The sequence below is a fragment of the Hippichthys cyanospilos genome, chromosome 11, assembly GCF_059441005.1.
Source record: "Hippichthys cyanospilos isolate Australia breed blue-spotted pipefish chromosome 11, RoL_Hcya_1.0, whole genome shotgun sequence".
NCBI classification, from domain to species: Eukaryota; Metazoa; Chordata; class Actinopteri; order Syngnathiformes; family Syngnathidae; genus Hippichthys; species Hippichthys cyanospilos.
In genome coordinates this window covers 11,245,991-11,262,971 of record NC_142379.1, presented here as the reverse complement: position 1 = coordinate 11,262,971, position 16,981 = coordinate 11,245,991, and the positions used below count along the sequence as shown (strand labels likewise).

The window sequence follows — 16,981 nt, the reverse complement described above, 5'->3', positions numbered from 1 at the left end:
TCATTGTTTCAAAAAAATCTTTTTAAAAAACAGTCTTTAGGTTGGCTGCCTGCAGTTCCACTGGTGGCCACTTGTAGTTGTGTCAATGTGTTGCAAGTTTGTACAAAATGGATATGAAAAATGAAAGCTAAACGGTTTTCATTCATTTTAGTCTTGTTCTTCCTTCTTATAGACAACAGACAACTGTTTCCAAAGGACTTCTATGTGGCCCAAGAGTGGAAAAAGGAGCACCAAAGACTAGTGGTGAGTTTGAATACCCTTTTTAGCCTCTTGGCCTTTTGCTACAGGGAGCACCAAAGCCCATTTTTCACTGTCTTTTTTTTCTTCTGTCTCACTATCTGAGGTGACAAGAATATTCCCATTCTCTACTCAGTGAATTCCCGAGTATACTTGTTTGTATGTCGAAGACGTTTACTACCCAAAAAGTATTATATTACATACTGTATTTGTAAAGTACGTTTTTCAAAGGGTAGGTGTGAAAATGGGTCACGCCCAGCTTGTTTGTGAAATTCATCTCTGTAAATCTCTAGCAGATAATTGTTGATGGCAACACTGTAATGATTAGTACAGTTTTTGAGTGAGTTGAAGGTAAAGATAAAAGCATTCATTTCAAATTGTCATGTCAGCTGTTATCAAACAAGTGTAGGGACCTCACATCCGCGGTACAATGGTCGCTCTTAGTGTGGATTCTTTTGTAAAAAAAAAAAACGTGTCATGTTTCAGTGGTTTGAGGCCATCAAAGAAAAAAAAATGTTTCGAAGTCACTTGTTCTGGATGTGTTTCTTCGCATGTTTTTGCTGATTTTTAGTCCTAATCTTTTTTTTATCCTGAAACCACACTAATTACTTTACCACTGTTGAAATGTCAATCAAAATAGCATGAGCAGTATTGGCCACTTGATTGGCGGGTGATGTTCATATGCTCTTTTTTTTTTTTTGTCATAGCTCTAGTAAAGCAGTAGCATCCCAACATCAAATCCCGTAAAAAAATGTAAGGTGAAGCTTGGTTTTGGTGTAAACGTAGCATTGCAGTTTCCCCCATCTGAATCTTGGACACCACTGTCTGAATGGAATTGAGACTTGAGGCCCAAATTTTCTCTGAAGTCCTCTTTAGCAAAGTTTTTGGACACCAAGCTGATCTGACCCACTTCTCTGGCTGTCAATCAATTTCCAAACAAACGGAGCATTCACACTGGTGCTAAAACACAATAACAGCCGGCGCGTGAAGCTCCGTCACACATTGTGCCATCCAGCGGGGATGTGATTGACACTTGTGAGTCAACCAGCCAGAAAGAGGATGATGGCTTGAACGGGCGACCGCAGTGCATTGTGGGTGAAAGTAACAATAATGGCTCATTATGTTCCAAAGATTGCTGAAGCCAAGTTGTGATGAATGAGCATTGTAGAGGCCATTAGTGAACAAGCACACGCGTGAATGTGACTATTGTTGCAGTGATGGTTTTTATGTTAAAGACATGCTGATGCATTAGTCTCACTACATAATAGCAAAATTCCACTATATTTGCATAAAGCAAGACTTTTGTGTTTTGATAGTGCGACAGAATTACTCAGGCTCCTAATCACTGGTCAGGTCATAATTGGAAGCTTGCTACCTTATGAGAAAAATGTGCAATATGTATAACTTTAAGTACCCAGTGGATAATACTCTCAATTTCCATTGATTTGGTCAAATACATATTTTAATTTTTAATGTTTTGTAATTTATACATCTTTTCTCAGAAGCAGTCAACCATCGTTTGGTTAAAAACCGTACAAATGTATGGCGATTAAAGCTTAACGTTTCACCAACAGAGAGCGCTAATGCGCAGCTGTGAAATTCCGATTGGAGGTTGTTGTGACGTCACAGCTCTGGAAAAACTGAGAGTGGGTGAACACGTTGGACAGATTCAGAATTTTATTTAATGATTAACCCATTCAATCTTAAAGACGTGTTTACATTTTTAAATAGTCCTGACATTCAATCCTAACAACTTATTTCATAAGCAATAAATACATTTTTAAAGTAATTACTTTAGCACTTAATTACCTATTGTAATTGTGTCCATTTTTAGACGCTCACACTTGAAATTTTGGAAAGAAATGAAATTAAAATACATTTTTAAAAATAAAATACATACGCTTTGTAGCGTTCTAGACATCTGGGAGGGAAAATAAATAAATAAATAAATAAATAAATAAATAAATAAATAAAAATCAATGCACCTTTTGTTAGGTCCACACTCCGGTACTTGAACAGAATGTAGACCTCAGATAGACAGACTAGCTCGATTAATGTCCAAAAAATTTATGAACAGAAAGCACATGCCAAGGTTGGAACAACATCAGAAATCGGTTAATATATCAAAGTACAACCAAAGGGACTTACAAAAACACCCAAGCAAAACTCACAAAGATGCGGAGGGGAGCGGAGTCCACATGAGAACGATGAGAAAGTACGAATTAAAAATAACTATTTGTATAAGAACAAGGAAAAACTCGGAAATAAAGTATCAACAAAAAGCTACAGAGCGAATAAATGCAAAAATCGTAGACAAGAAAACTCGGAGCAACACACAAAAGATGGCGTGGAATAACCCGGCGTCATTCTCCTGCTCTGGCCGCACTAAAGGAGGTGTTGATGACTGATGACTGATGAACGTCAGGTGTGCGGCTAGCAACTCCGCCCCCTCATCAAGGACGCTCCAGGCCTCTAGCACAAAAACAAACCGCCGTGAGCTGGAGACCTGACACCAAGGTACATATTGGAAGTTGGGGAATGTCTAAGTAATGGGTGGGCTTCACAACATCAGTTTTAACCTGTAATAACACAATTTACCACTAGATGGCGAGAATCACATAGAACTTTCACTTTTTCATCAACATGAGAAGAGATGAACAGCGAAGTTTCATATTAACATGCAACTTGAATTTAATGTGACAGTTAATACACACATACGGAAATAAACAGCATTACACATTAATAATTGATGAGAAAGTCCAAAAGTATGCAAGCACTGTTTGTTTTTCTTCACAACTACTGACAAGCCTTTTTCATACATAAAGGTGAACATTGAGTTTCCCAACCTTGGTCAAAATTTCAACAACGTTTGCAAGCCCCTCACAAAATTCTAGCGCTTTTTCTGTTAGTTTGTACCTTTTATGGAAATGTTCTAACCATAAACAGTACATATTTGTATCTAGGGATTCAACTGCGAATCCCGTAGGGCACATCACACAACGCTGTATCCTGGAGAACAAAAATGAATCCCTACAGTAGCCTTTTATCTGACAGCGTGGAGCGGGGCTTCCGAATGGCAGTGCATGCATCTCGCTGTGAGTCTGCAAATGCATTTTTCTGAGGAAAAAACGATCCTAGGGATGATCCAATACGTTAAAGTGCAATGTGCTAAATTAAACATGAAACGGGAAGTCATTTAATGCTCACGCTATTGATTTGACAATAATAAACATTTGGCAGCTGGAGGCCTTGCTTGCTTGTTTCTTGCTTTGCTGCGCGCGGTCTTTAGTTAATGAAAGTGGAGCAGCTCTCCATTAGATTGCACCTGTCAAACTGCCTGAAAAGCACTTTTTGCTCTCACAAAAGTGTCCTGGTCCATCTCCATGACGACTCAATGCGTGCGCGTTAGTGCATGCGTGCAATGAATGTTGCGGTAGCGTGTTGTTGTCAAAAGGGTTTTTACTCTCTAAAAAGAGAATGAGACGTCTCGATCCAGACTGGATGGGAGGACAGAGAAATAAGCCCGGAGTAAATGTAAAAAATAAACGCTGTACAATTATCGCTATACAAGATTGCGCAACAAAATGTAGGTGCACTCAAAGGGTTTGCTTTCATAAACACAAAAAACAAATGTAGGCTTTATTAAAAAGAGAAAGAAAGCAAAATTGCACATCACACTTGAAGTGAGGGCTCATATTGCAAAAACACTTGTATGACAATTTACTCTTAAATCAAGGCCCTGCCGGAAGTCAAATTAGACATGTTGATTACTCTTACTAGTTAAATAAAAAATGTGTTGGCAGTCAGTTTTAGTTTAGATTTGGGTGAGATGTGCAGAGAAAAGAGATCCAATTTGATTTATTATACTTTTATTTTACGTTTCTCTGAACTCATCCACTCCCGGCTCATTTGATATTTGACGTCTATTGCCGTCAATGGCATTGAATGTCAAAATTTGAATTTTTTTTTTTTTTTCTGTTCTGACAAAGCAGTGAGTCAGTCACCGCAGTCGACAGCTACTAACCAGTGTTTTGCTTTACATCCGCGTCCAATTTAACAGCAGTCCAACGGTGCACAGCTATTATTAAGGGCACAATGTAAATTTTACACCACTACATTAGGTATATATTACAAAACAGTTTATATGCACAAGTCTTGAAGAATCTTCTCAAGGCGAATACAACAACCTTTGTCGAAAGATGTAAACAACTCTTGGCAAAGGAAATGAGAGAATATGAAAATATTTTTTCCAATTGGGCCTTAAGTCATGCCGTCATAAAATGTTCAGCAAGGCTTACAGCAGCTGGAGGTGCGGATAAGAAAACAAGCTTTTGTCCCCGGAGAGGGCAATAAGATGAAGCTCAGCTGTCGGGCATGTTCAGGGCTGACCCACGGGTACGAACCCACGAGAGGGAACAACAACAACCACGCGGTGTGTGTGTGTGTGTGTGTGTGTGTTTGCATGAACCATCTGCTGTAGACGGTATTGATTTTCATCCCTTTGATATTTAATCAACAAGTTCCTACACTTTAAACCAATTGGGACTCGCATGCTAATTAATCAGCACGCGGACTTTGGGGGATTGGTCGCCAATGGATACTGTCACAACCGATCAGTGAGCTGTGACAGAGGAGTCAATGACGTGCCAATTAGCTGATTAGACGAAAAGTTGCTGTTTGCTGTAGTGACTCATTGGAACCTTTCACATCAATATGCATGTATAATAGAAGAAAGCAGCTGGATAGGTATTTCCACTGTAGTTATTGTTTTACATATATTTTTTAAAATCATGACTCCAGCAAATTAAAAAGGAAGTTTTCAAAAATGCAAACAAGCTATTCTGATTATATTGCATTTATGGAATATGAATTAAGGCATCGACGTCTTACGGTCGATTGAAAGTGACTTCACAGTTGCTCAGGGCTCGAGGGCTCACCAATGAGGCCTCTGCTTGCAAACAACATGATCGAAATTATTACAAATTTTCTTGAAGTACTTTATAGAGTGTTTTTTTATTTTTATTTACTTTTCAGAAAATGCCTCATTTACATTTCTTTCAATGTGTTTTAGTTAAGGAATTGTTTGTAGTATTAGTTTGAGTTTTTATTTAAAAATATAGCGTAATTGTGGGGTGAATGATACAAACGGTCACTATGGATTGTGCGGTAAGGCAAAGTTTGTTGTATACCTGCTGTAGAATGACAATAAACACATTTTTTCTATTCTGAAGAAAAAACACTTGTTTTTATTACATTTTCCATTTATTTTTCCCATTTACTTTAATCACTTTTGAAAATTTGGTGAACTATAATAACCAGGGGAAATAAAAACTGAAAAAATTGTGTATAAACAAAAACTACTGTTTAGCACATTTACTACCTTTGACGGCTATACCCATCAAAAATGTGTTTTTACTGGGACAGGAATTAATGGGTAAACTCAATCACCGAGCTGGCAGTGAATGAGTTAATAGCTGACAACTTCAAAACCTTCAAAAGTTCATACGTTTATCCTGATGACTCACGAATAATAGAACAACACAAATCAAATGGAATAGTTGTACACTGCAGATATAAAAGTGGTGATGTTTAGAGTGTGAGCAATGTGTTGAGGATCCAATAGGCAGCGTTATTATTTACCAATTTGGAGACAATCTTTCCCCCGGCAGAGAGTTCTGCGCTCTGTGTTTGTCTTTGCGTCTGCCTCCATTTAAAGACGGCGCTTCCTGCTAGCTGAAGGACAATTTCACGCACAGTGGTGTGTTTGTTCTGTGCTGTGGAAAAAGCAACATCGGAATGAGGTGCGGGCAGGCTGAAAAGTGCACAACCATGCCGCTTTCACTGCCTCAGAGATGAATGTTCTTGCAATTCTTAGCTTTTAAGAGGCTTTTTTTATGGCTTCAGACACAAAGTCTCCTCCAGCGCGCCGCGCTGTAGCTAATAATGTGCAGACTCGCAATGCATAACAAATGGGCGAGTTGAATCAATAGCTGGAATGTTACAAATACAGCTCGGGAACAATGCGTCAATCAGTGGATGACAGTCTTCTGTTTTTTGGGGCCAAGTGAGGCCAAGTGTGCCACCAGATTCAGCATATGCCGCTGGTGGTCAAAAGAGCTTGATTTGTGTTAGGAAAAGGCCATCTACTAGATGGAGTAGCCCTGGCTACAGAGTACACTTTGAGGCGTGGCTTAACATTGGGGTGGTCCTAAATGTCTAACTCCGCCCGCATACATTCTCATTGCCTTTTTTCTTTCCTATTTTTGACTTCAAATATTCCTTGGTGGCTGTCTTATGAGGTCACGCTTACCTTTTGTAACGCTTAATGGTAATGACAAATTGAAAATTACAACTCTCCATCAGTCAACGTGGAGCTAACAATTGCTTGATGGAAGTGGTCGAAACAGACATTTTCACACCGAGTAAACAGAAGGTTGAAGAGCCCAATTAGCATGTTTATGGGTTCTGAAAATATTCTGTGTTGGTTCTGAAAGCCTACACTCTGAAAACAGTTACACAAAATGACCCATTTCGTACGGTCTTTTTTGCAAATTGTCCCAAATAGTGCATCTGTCCTTTTTTGACCCATGATTGGGTTATTTTTGAGCCAACAATTGTAAGAGTGTATAGTTCATTGGGTTCTACTGATGCGTGGTGCTACCAATGTTTAAAACTAGCACTAACATGTAAGTATGTTCAATGCATTTACAGAATATGTTCAAACAATTTTTTAAATAAATAAACCTATGTGACGATGCGTTTTCACTATACCAGGCTTATGTCTCTGAAAATGAAAATTGAGAGACTGATATATGTTGGTATTGGACGTATGGACACGTCCTTAGGTGTGATTGGATGCATGAATGGTTGTTCATACTGTATCTGTGTGCCCTGTGATTACAAATATAAACGAGCATAAAAGTGGAATTGTTCCATGTCACAGGCTGATTCGTCATGTAGGTGATGTGTCACCATTAGTAGGAAAAGGTCATGAGAAGGATGACTTTGAGGAGTGATCAAAACAATACATGATTATTTACCGGTATGTTATTATTATGATACGTTAATAGCATATATAATTACTCAAAAGGCATTTCAAAACTTTAACCTTTCTTTTAAATTTTTATTCTTGCCGCAGTCTACTAAGCTCTTCTTTTCATACGATTTGATTACAAGTTGAACTTTTTGGCTTCTGAGAAATGAAAGTCGAGACCTTAAGGAGGTTGTTTTTGTCAATATCTCAAAGCTAATATACATTTTTAGCATTGATCTCACAGATATTCAAATGTATTCATGAGTACGTTCAAACAAAATTGTAAATGCATTCATACAAATTTGCCATTCCAAAAATTGTTGCTTCCAACATTGGCATGCTTCCGTTCAATAGTTGTGGTCAAAAATGTCCTTATATACTGGTTCATAGAAATGTCTGGCTTGGGTATTTTTCTTTTTTTTTTCTTTTCGGTTATTATTGTAAGATTAGGGATCTCTCTCCCTTCATTTCACAGCAAAAATGCATTCATCGCAACTACGCGGAACTGATCCAAATTAGAATTGAGAGACCTTGGTGAAAGCCTGCAGTAACATTATAATTTAGCAATTTATTTGCAATACATTTATCGTTCCCTTCATTATTTATGGTATTACATTTCAAAGATCTGTGTGTGTGTGTGTGTGTGTGTGTGTGTGTGTCGTTGAGTGAATTAGTAGGGCCCTCAACTCTGTCTCCTCTGGTTGATGAATGAAGGTTTGCTCTCTTTTCCGCTTTCTCAAAAACAAGCCCCTCATCTCTCCACCATCGATCGATTGCCCCTCAGGATCTCTGCCCCTGTCGGCATGGCAACAGACTGTGCCTGTACTCCATCAACACCCTCACAGTTTTGTCATTTCAACACCCTCACAGTTTTGTCATTCAACTCTTGTTCATGTGTTGTTTTTTTTCCCACCATTCCTTGCGTGTGAATTAAATATGTATGTTTTTGTGCTAGTTTTGACGTCCGACAAAGGAGTGTGAAATATTCATTATGGTTGTTTGTAATGTGTTGGATATTTACTGAAAATGGAAAGGGGACGTTGCACACGAGTTGGCTACACCCGGTGAGACTAGAGTCATAAATATGACAGAAAAAGGTAGCTCATTACTCTTGCTATTGATATTATTATTTTAGCGTCTGGAGCATGTTTCACTTAAGAATTTTGTTAGGCACAAAAAGTAACACAAATAATTTTGCTGTACATGATAATACACAGGAAGGCTACTATTCTCCAGTGATTCTTCATAGACTAGTAACTTGTATAAGAGATTTTGTTCATTGGCTAGATTTGAACCACATACATTAGACGAGTGACAATAAGTCCAACAAAAAATGTGCATTGTAGTGCGTAGGCAGAGAGCGGTGGCAAATTAGATGATGTAGAAACAATAAAAAAAAAAGGAATGAAAGAAAATTAAGTCAATTTACCCACAATGAAACATTTGAGTGTTTCTCTTCAAACTTCAAAGGAAGCAGGGAGTATCTGTGCTTGCTCCTCAAATAAGTCATGAGTCGCTTTTATTTGGACATATACTTAGCTCATTAAATTACTTTGCTATTCATTAAAAGGATGGATGGCATTTGCACACTGCGCCCTCTTTATTGGATGACAATAAACTCCTTGTTTCATGATTTAAAAGTGGCCTCCACAAAGCATGCATTTCCTTTGCTGTTGCTGTTGTTTTTTGTTTTTTTCCTTTACATAATTTTCCCAAGCTTCATAAAGAGCCTGAAGCCAGGATGTTTTAGTAGTGAAGTGATGTGGGGACACCTCAACATTTTTTTTTATTACATTGCATCAAATCAGGAGTCGGGGGTCAAACTCATTCGACATCACATTTGGACATACGCCAAATGGACAAATTTCTTGTCCGAAGAATGGCTGCTGAATTCTGACGCACAGAGCAGCACCTCGCATAAGTAACGGGTACCAGGAAGACACAGCATGTCCGCTATTATGGTGCAAAGTGCTCAAAAAAATAGACAAAAATGAAAATACTTAAAATATTTAAATACTTACATATTTAAAGCATTAATATTTTTTTGCAGGTGCTGCATATCTTGTGTTCATTTAGATTGACCCAGGTCTACTAAAATAAATCTATCTATCTATCTATCTATCTATCTATCTATCTATCTATCTATCTATCTATCTATCTATCTATCTATCTATCTATCTATCTATCTATCTATCTATCTATCTATCTATCTATCTATCTATCTATCTATCTATCTATCTATCTATCTATCTATCTATCTATCTATCTAACTGCCCATCTATATTTACAGCATTTTTAAAAGAGGGGGGCAGTTTGTCTGTACTGATGGACTGTCCGTCGTTCTGTTGGTGACGGACCGGCGTTTTGCCAACGCACCACCAAATGAAAAAAAAAAAAAAAAAATTGAAAAAACGGTTACTAAGTTTGACCAAACAGTATCATTTTAACCCATCTTTATGAAGGTCACTACCTGTGACGGTTTGCCACCTGACCAAGTTAAATCTTCCAAAGAGACAATGATTACACTTTTCTGCTGTTATTGACATGTTCATTTTCTCTGTTTCTGCCTTTAGGTGAACTACAGCCGTTCTTCGTGTGCTCTCCAGGAAGTGCTGCCATGTCTTGCCTGGCCTCACCCACATCTCTCCTTTTCTTCTTCGCCGTCCTCTTCCTCTCCTCATTGCCACCCTGCCGGTCCGAGTCCCAGCGTGGGGCGACAGTCTCGGCCTCCGTTCTGCCCTCCTCCCTGCCATCTGCCGGGCCGTACGCAAATGGCAGCGTACCGGCCAGGGGCAAGTGCGACGCCGTGACGGTGTGCAAGCCAGGGATCCTGTTGCCCGTCTGGAAGCCCAACCGGCCCGGCCTCGGGGACCAGATCGCCCGGGCGGTGGTCTACTTTGTGTCCCTCATGTACATGTTCCTCGGCGTGTCCATCATTGCCGACCGCTTTATGGCGTCCATTGAAGTCATCACGTCACAGGTGAGGTCAACTCTTGAAAATCTCTGGAAAACCCCTGGAAAATAGAATATTTTTATTTCTGGTAAACATAAACCATCTATGATTAAGCACACACACAAGTTTTTTTTATCAGTTATTTATTGTGAGAAATACCCTAATTTACAGACTGAAACTGACTAGAATGGCACAAATTGACCCAGCCAGTTATCACAAAAATGCAATTGATTGCGGTTCCTCGTAACAAAGCGTTCAAAAGTAACCTTGGGCAATGAGCCACATGCTTCTGGGATCCATTTTGAGCACCTACTTAAGTTGCCAAATATGGCTCGCAAACATCATTCATTATTCATTATTATTGAACCTTTTAAGCAGGACTACAAATACGGCAAGAACCCAACAGGAACGTATTCGATTAATTGGACATGTTTGTTTTGAAATGCAGTATATAATGAGCGAGAGTGCTATATGACTTCTCTTTAATGATCCTACAATTCTTTATATACTCTAAAACATTCCATTTCACTGCTGTACAAATTGCCAATTGTCATCACTCAAATGCCTCGCATATGACCTTAAGTGACATCCCATTCCTAATTCACATAGTTCAATGTGATGTTAGTGCACTCTTTGCAGCTATACGATCTTTAAAATGGCTTTTTAAAGGAGCACCGCTGATCAGATACCCTTGCTCACGACATTTAATTATGGTTCATGCACTTCTAGGGAGATGCAATCTACATTTGCACTGGCCTTTGTGCTTTACTTGTGACACGAGTATTAGACAAAAAACAAAAAATGGAATTTTATATATATATATATATATATATATATATATATATATATATATATATATATATATATATATATATATATATATATATATATATATATATATATATATATATATATATATATATATATATATATATATATATACTGCTGTACTGTATAATATATTTGCAAGTAATCTTATGGGGTGTGTTTGGCGAACAGGAAAAGGAGGTGACCATTACCATGCCAAACGGGGAAACATCAGTGGCAACAGTTCGAATCTGGAACGAAACAGTGTCTAATCTGACGCTAATGGCTTTGGGCTCTAGTGCACCAGAGATCCTGCTTTCAGTCATTGAGGTACACACATGCACACACATATACTCTAGTCATACATATGTGTATATTGTGGTTTATAAAGGTTTAAAAAACATTACTATCTGTGCCGCTAATCCTTCAACTGGTCACCATCTCTGCAGGTTTGCGGTCACGAATTCAAAGCGGGCGAGTTGGGACCGGGCACCATTGTGGGCAGTGCCGCCTTCAACATGTTTGTGATCATTGGCATTTGCGTGTGGGCCATCCCACAGGGCCAGGTGCGCAAAATCAAACACCTGCGGGTCTTCTTCATAACTGCCTTCTGGAGCATCTTCGCCTACATCTGGCTCTACCTCATCCTGTCTGTCATGTCGCCTGGTGTGGTCGAGGTGAATTGGGCTCTGACGTATATGCATACACCTTATATACACATACAGTATGTATACAGTATGTGTATACACATACCTGTGTATACAGTACATATATTGCACATGATACTATTATTACTTGTACAGCAGTAGAACCTCCAGTTACGTTTTATACAACCCCGAGATGCCTCGCCGGTAACCATCATTCAAATAAAAACACCAGCTCCACTCAATCAATCATCCCTCCAATTTGGGTCAATCATATACAATTGACCCTGCAATTGGCTGGCAACCACTTTAGAGTCTGCCCCACCTACCGCCAGTCGGCTGGGATAGGCCCCAGCAAGCCAGGGATAAACTACTGTACAAAATGGATTGATGGATACAAATGACGGATATAATTTGAACTGTTTCTGTGTCAGGTGTGGGAAGCCTTGGTGACCTTACTATACTTCCCGGTGTGCGTGATCCTGGCCTGGATTGCCGACCGCCGCCTGCTCTTTTACAAATACATGGGCAAGCGCTACCGTGCCGACAAACGCCACGGCATCGTCGTGGAGATGGAAGGAGACCTGACCCCCAATAAGGGCGGCATGGAGATGATTGCCGATGGCAAGTTCCCGCCAAGGGGGGGTGCCGTCGTCCCGGCCGAAAACTGCGGCATCGACGGCGCGGCGGCCAATAATGTTAGCGCGGCGACGGCCGGATCCATCTCCATGGGAGCTGGTGGAACCCTGCCCAATTCCAACAGCGCCTTGGTCAATATGGAGAGCAGTCGGGAGCTGGACGAGAGCCGCAAGGAGGTGGGAAGCCTACATCGCAGAACACGTATGGATCGTTAACAACTAATCGTTGAGCTCTACCGATGACCTAGAACGTAGTTCTGTATTTACAATGTTTCTCTTGCATGCAAAAGTTTCACCATTCTTGTGTTAAGATGCAAGAGACTGGTACATAAATCCCATGCTTTAAAATCTTCAGTCAAAAAACAAACAAACGTACTCATATTCATGTTTTATGCATCCACCTCAAGGTCATTCGCATTCTGAAGGAGCTGAAGCAGAAGTACCCAGACAAAGAGCTGGATCAGCTGGTAGAGCTGGCCAACTACTACGCCCTGCTGCACCAGCAGAAGAGTCGAGCCTTCTATCGCATACAGGTGACATGTCGAGTCTTTAGGACTGTCCAAGTTAAAAGGTTTATTTTCATCATATTTAGTGTCTTGTTTCCTTTTAAATATAATCAGTTCTATTTACTTCCTGTGGTAAATGAAACGCTAACTTTGACACCAAACTTAGAGGAACGTCACCAGCGTAAAGACAAAGACTGCTATTTAACGTGAGGATTTTAAGTTAAATCCAAGATGTTACAACCTGTTATAAGCTTTGAAGAAAATAAATGTATACATATTAATATAAAAATTGCGATTTGTGGTTTATCAGAGAAAAAGCAACAATGCTGAATTGTATTTTTCCAAAATAAAAATAAAAGAGTTTGCCAATGTTTTATTTTGATTCAAGAAAATGATAACGATTCTACTCAGAGGACCAGAATAATTGGTTATAATTGGTTATTTGATCGTCAAAAATGATTAACGGATAATTAGATAATTGATTATATGTTGACTAATCAGTTGTTGCAGCTCTGCTTTTTTTTTTTTGTCAGCAGCTGTATGAAATGACCATTTTTCAACATTGGTAGCAGAAAGAGACAACCCTAAAATCCAAATTTTCTGTTGGACTAACACAGCCTGGTTTTCTCTTCTCTGTTCTTTCAAGGCCACGCGCATGATGATCGGAGCCGGCAACGTGCTGAAGAAGCACGCCGCCGACCACGCTCGTCGCACTGTGGTCACTGATGAGGAGGCGCCAGAAGAGGACGACCTGGGCGTGTGCAGCCGCATCTCCTTTGAAAGCGCTCACAGCCAGTGCATGGAGAACTGCGGCATCCTCACGCTGGCTGTTGTATGCCAGGGTAAGGAATTGTCATGTGACTTTCACCAGTGAACTGAGTCTTTAGAATGGCTCTTCACAGTGACCAAAGAGTGCCTGTTATTTAAAAAAAAAAAATTCTCAGAGCACTGGTTGGTCATTTTCCAATTAGCCTGACACATCCTCGCGACTACTTCATCGCAAATTATTGCCATCAAACTACCTAGCTGCCAACATCAACAAAATGCCTTCGTTAAATCATATTCATATTGCTAATTAAGAATGCTAGGAAACAGCTCATGCTAGTCAGGACAGGATGTATGGTGCATTCAAATGCAGTCAGACATTTATCCAGAAAAAAAGGCCATCGATGCATTAAACATTAACAACTGCACAAATAATAATAATAATAATAATAATAATAATAATAATAATAATAATAATAATAATAATAATAATAATAATAATAATAATAATAATAATAATGACACATTATTATTGTTTAGTAAAAAAACATTGCTTCAGGTCCCTTGGATTAACCTGCAAAAAAAGTTTAAAAAAAAGCTCTGAAAGGTCAGTCAATGACTTTGAGACCAATGTTAATGCTCTGCAAAAAAAGAAAAATATTTCCAGCCCTGAGGTATGACATGAATTGTGATGTATCACAATGAATAAAACTTCATAGTTTAAAAAAAACAAAACAACAAAAGTAAACAGCTCATGAATGAAAGGCTCCCTCAGCAGATTCAAAAGTCCGATCACTACTTACCACAATATTTTAGAAGACAATATTTCATGCACCGTCATTTAAAGAGTATGACATAAATTGTGATGTATCACTTAATCCCAGTGTTTATTTTATGAGTAAAACATTGTTTTAAGATCAACTAAAATAAATAGGAGCCAGTCTTTTGATGGGCTCTCCTTAGTACTGTACTTGGTTTGTGAATGAATTGCTCCTTTTGAAGATCAAAAAGTCCCATCATTACTTACTGCCTACAATATTCTAGGAGAAGACAATACTTACTATCCCATCACTTAAAGTATCGTACCGTATCGCTAGTCCCTGTGTGAAAGAAAAGAGCCAGTCTCCTAAATGGCTCTTTTTAGTGAAGAATTTGTGAAGAAAGATCCAAAGGTTCCATCTCAAAATAAAACAAGGGCCTGGCTTTTAATCGTAGCCTGATTATCATAACATTAAAATCTAAAAGTTGACGCGCTATTGACATGAGGAATTTGAAATCCAATGTTTTCAGGGGGCCTGGGAGAGAACACCTTTTACGTGGACTACAGGACGGAAGACGGCTCGGCCAACGCCGGCTCCGATTACGAGTACAGCGAAGGAACGCTGGTGTTCAAACCCGGAGAGACTCGCAAGGAAATTAAAGTAAGAATAGACAAAGTTTTCTTTCCACATCGAGAACCACAATGACGCTTCCGATCGCTTAGGTGGGCATCATCGACGACGACATCTTCGAGGAAGACGAGCACTTCTTCGTGCGGCTGCTCAACCTGCGGGTGGGCGACGCCGAGGGCATGTTCGAAAGCGACGAGGCGGGCGCGGCGCCCAAGGGCCGGCTGGTTGAGCCTCTGGTGGCCACGGTAACCATCCTGGATGACGACCATGCCGGCATCTTCACCTTCAGCGAGCGCATGGTGCGCATCAGTGAGAGCGTGGGCACCATGGAGGTGACGGTGGTGCGTAACTCCGGCGCCCGCGGCACCGTCATTCTCCCGTACCACACCGAGTCGGGCTCTGCCAAAGCGGGCGAGGACTATGAGGACGCGCAGGGCGAGCTGGAGTTCACAAACGACCAGACCACGTGAGCTCCGCCCATTGATGCTGGGTTATGCAAAGTTTAGCAGAAAAGAAACTCCGCCTCATGATCCGATGTGTGTTTGCATGGGCAGTCAGACCCTCCAGGTGAGGATAATTGATGACGAAGAATATGAGAAACATGAGAACTTCTTTATCGTCCTGGAGGAGCCACGCTGGCTGAAAAGAGGCATTTCGGGTAACCGTACACTCTCTCGCAGCGACCGCATACTAAGTAGTTGTCACATTCACTCATAAAAGACAAAGATATTAAGAAGAAGAATAAAACAGAAGAGAAGGAAGAAGCAGCAGATGAAACAGAAGAATGACTAAACAAAATAAGAAACTAAAGAAGAAGAGGAAACAGAACAGAAGAACACGTTAACCACATACATCCAACATGCATGTTCAGCACATGTATGTCCAATATGGTCAATACATACACCCAAGACACTAAGCATGTTAACACCAACATATAGCCACCAAATAAATGAGTATGTTGCGTATTTTGAGGCATCATTCATGTACTGTATTCATGTATGATTTCGCCTTATCAATTTATCCTTCTTTTTTTGCATTCATCACAGCACTGCTACTCAGCCAAGGTAAGACGGCTAATTTAGTTATGTATGTATGTAAGTATGCACAGATCTACTTTATGTATGTATGTATGCATGCATATATGTAATGTGTTCGTGTACGTATGTATGTATGTATGTATGTATGTATGTATGTAAGTATGCATAGATGTACTTTATGTATGTATGTATGCATGCATATATGTAATGTGTTCGTGTATGTATGTATGTATGTATGTATGTATGTATGTATGCATGCATGTATGTATGTATGTATGTATGTAAGTAAGCATATATGTACTGTATGTATGTATGTATGCATGTATGTATGTATGTATATATGTATGTAAGTATGCATATATGTACTGTATGTATGTATGTATGTATGTATGTATGTATGTATGTATGTACTGTATGTATGTATGTATGTATGTATGTATGTATGTATGTAAGTATGCATAGATGTACTTTATGTATGTATGTATGCATGCATATATGTAATGTGTTCGTGTATGTATGTATGTATGTATGTATGTATGTATGTATGTATGTATGTACGTACGTACGTACGTAAGTATGTATGTATGTATGTATGCATGCATGCATGCATGCATGCATGCATGCATGTATGTATGTATGTATGTATGTATGTATGTATGTACGTACGTACGTACGTACGTACGTATGTATGTATGTATGTATGTATGTATGTATGTACGTACGTACGTACGTACGTACGTAAGTATGTATGTATGTATGTATGTATGTATGTATGTATGCATGTATGTATGCATATATGTACTGTATGTATGCATGCATATATGTACTGTATGTATGTATGCACACATATATGTATGTATGCATGTATGTATGCATATATGTACTGTATGTATGCATGCATATATGTACTGTGTTCATATACCTACGTATGTATGTATGTATGTATGTATGTATGTATGTATGCATGCAT

The 16,981-nt window shown here is 39.3% G+C and overlaps 1 protein-coding gene across 1 annotated transcript in view; it reads left to right on the top strand.

Moving 5' to 3' along the window:
• slc8a2b (solute carrier family 8 member 2b) overlaps positions 1-16,981 on the top strand; it is a 63,854-nt gene that overhangs the window by 38,316 nt on the left and 8,557 nt on the right. Inside the window, exons 3-13 of the mRNA XM_088427495.1 lie at positions 173-243; positions 9,844-10,250; positions 11,223-11,360; positions 11,480-11,707; positions 12,109-12,489; positions 12,720-12,845; positions 13,465-13,660; positions 14,874-15,004; positions 15,067-15,440; positions 15,529-15,632; positions 16,021-16,038. Of these exons, the coding sequence (XP_088283621.1) occupies positions 9,888-10,250; positions 11,223-11,360; positions 11,480-11,707; positions 12,109-12,489; positions 12,720-12,845; positions 13,465-13,660; positions 14,874-15,004; positions 15,067-15,440; positions 15,529-15,632; positions 16,021-16,038 (2,059 nt within the window). The 5' untranslated portion in view covers positions 173-243; positions 9,844-9,887. The remainder of the gene's footprint in view (positions 1-172; positions 244-9,843; positions 10,251-11,222; positions 11,361-11,479; positions 11,708-12,108; positions 12,490-12,719; positions 12,846-13,464; positions 13,661-14,873; positions 15,005-15,066; positions 15,441-15,528; positions 15,633-16,020; positions 16,039-16,981) is intronic.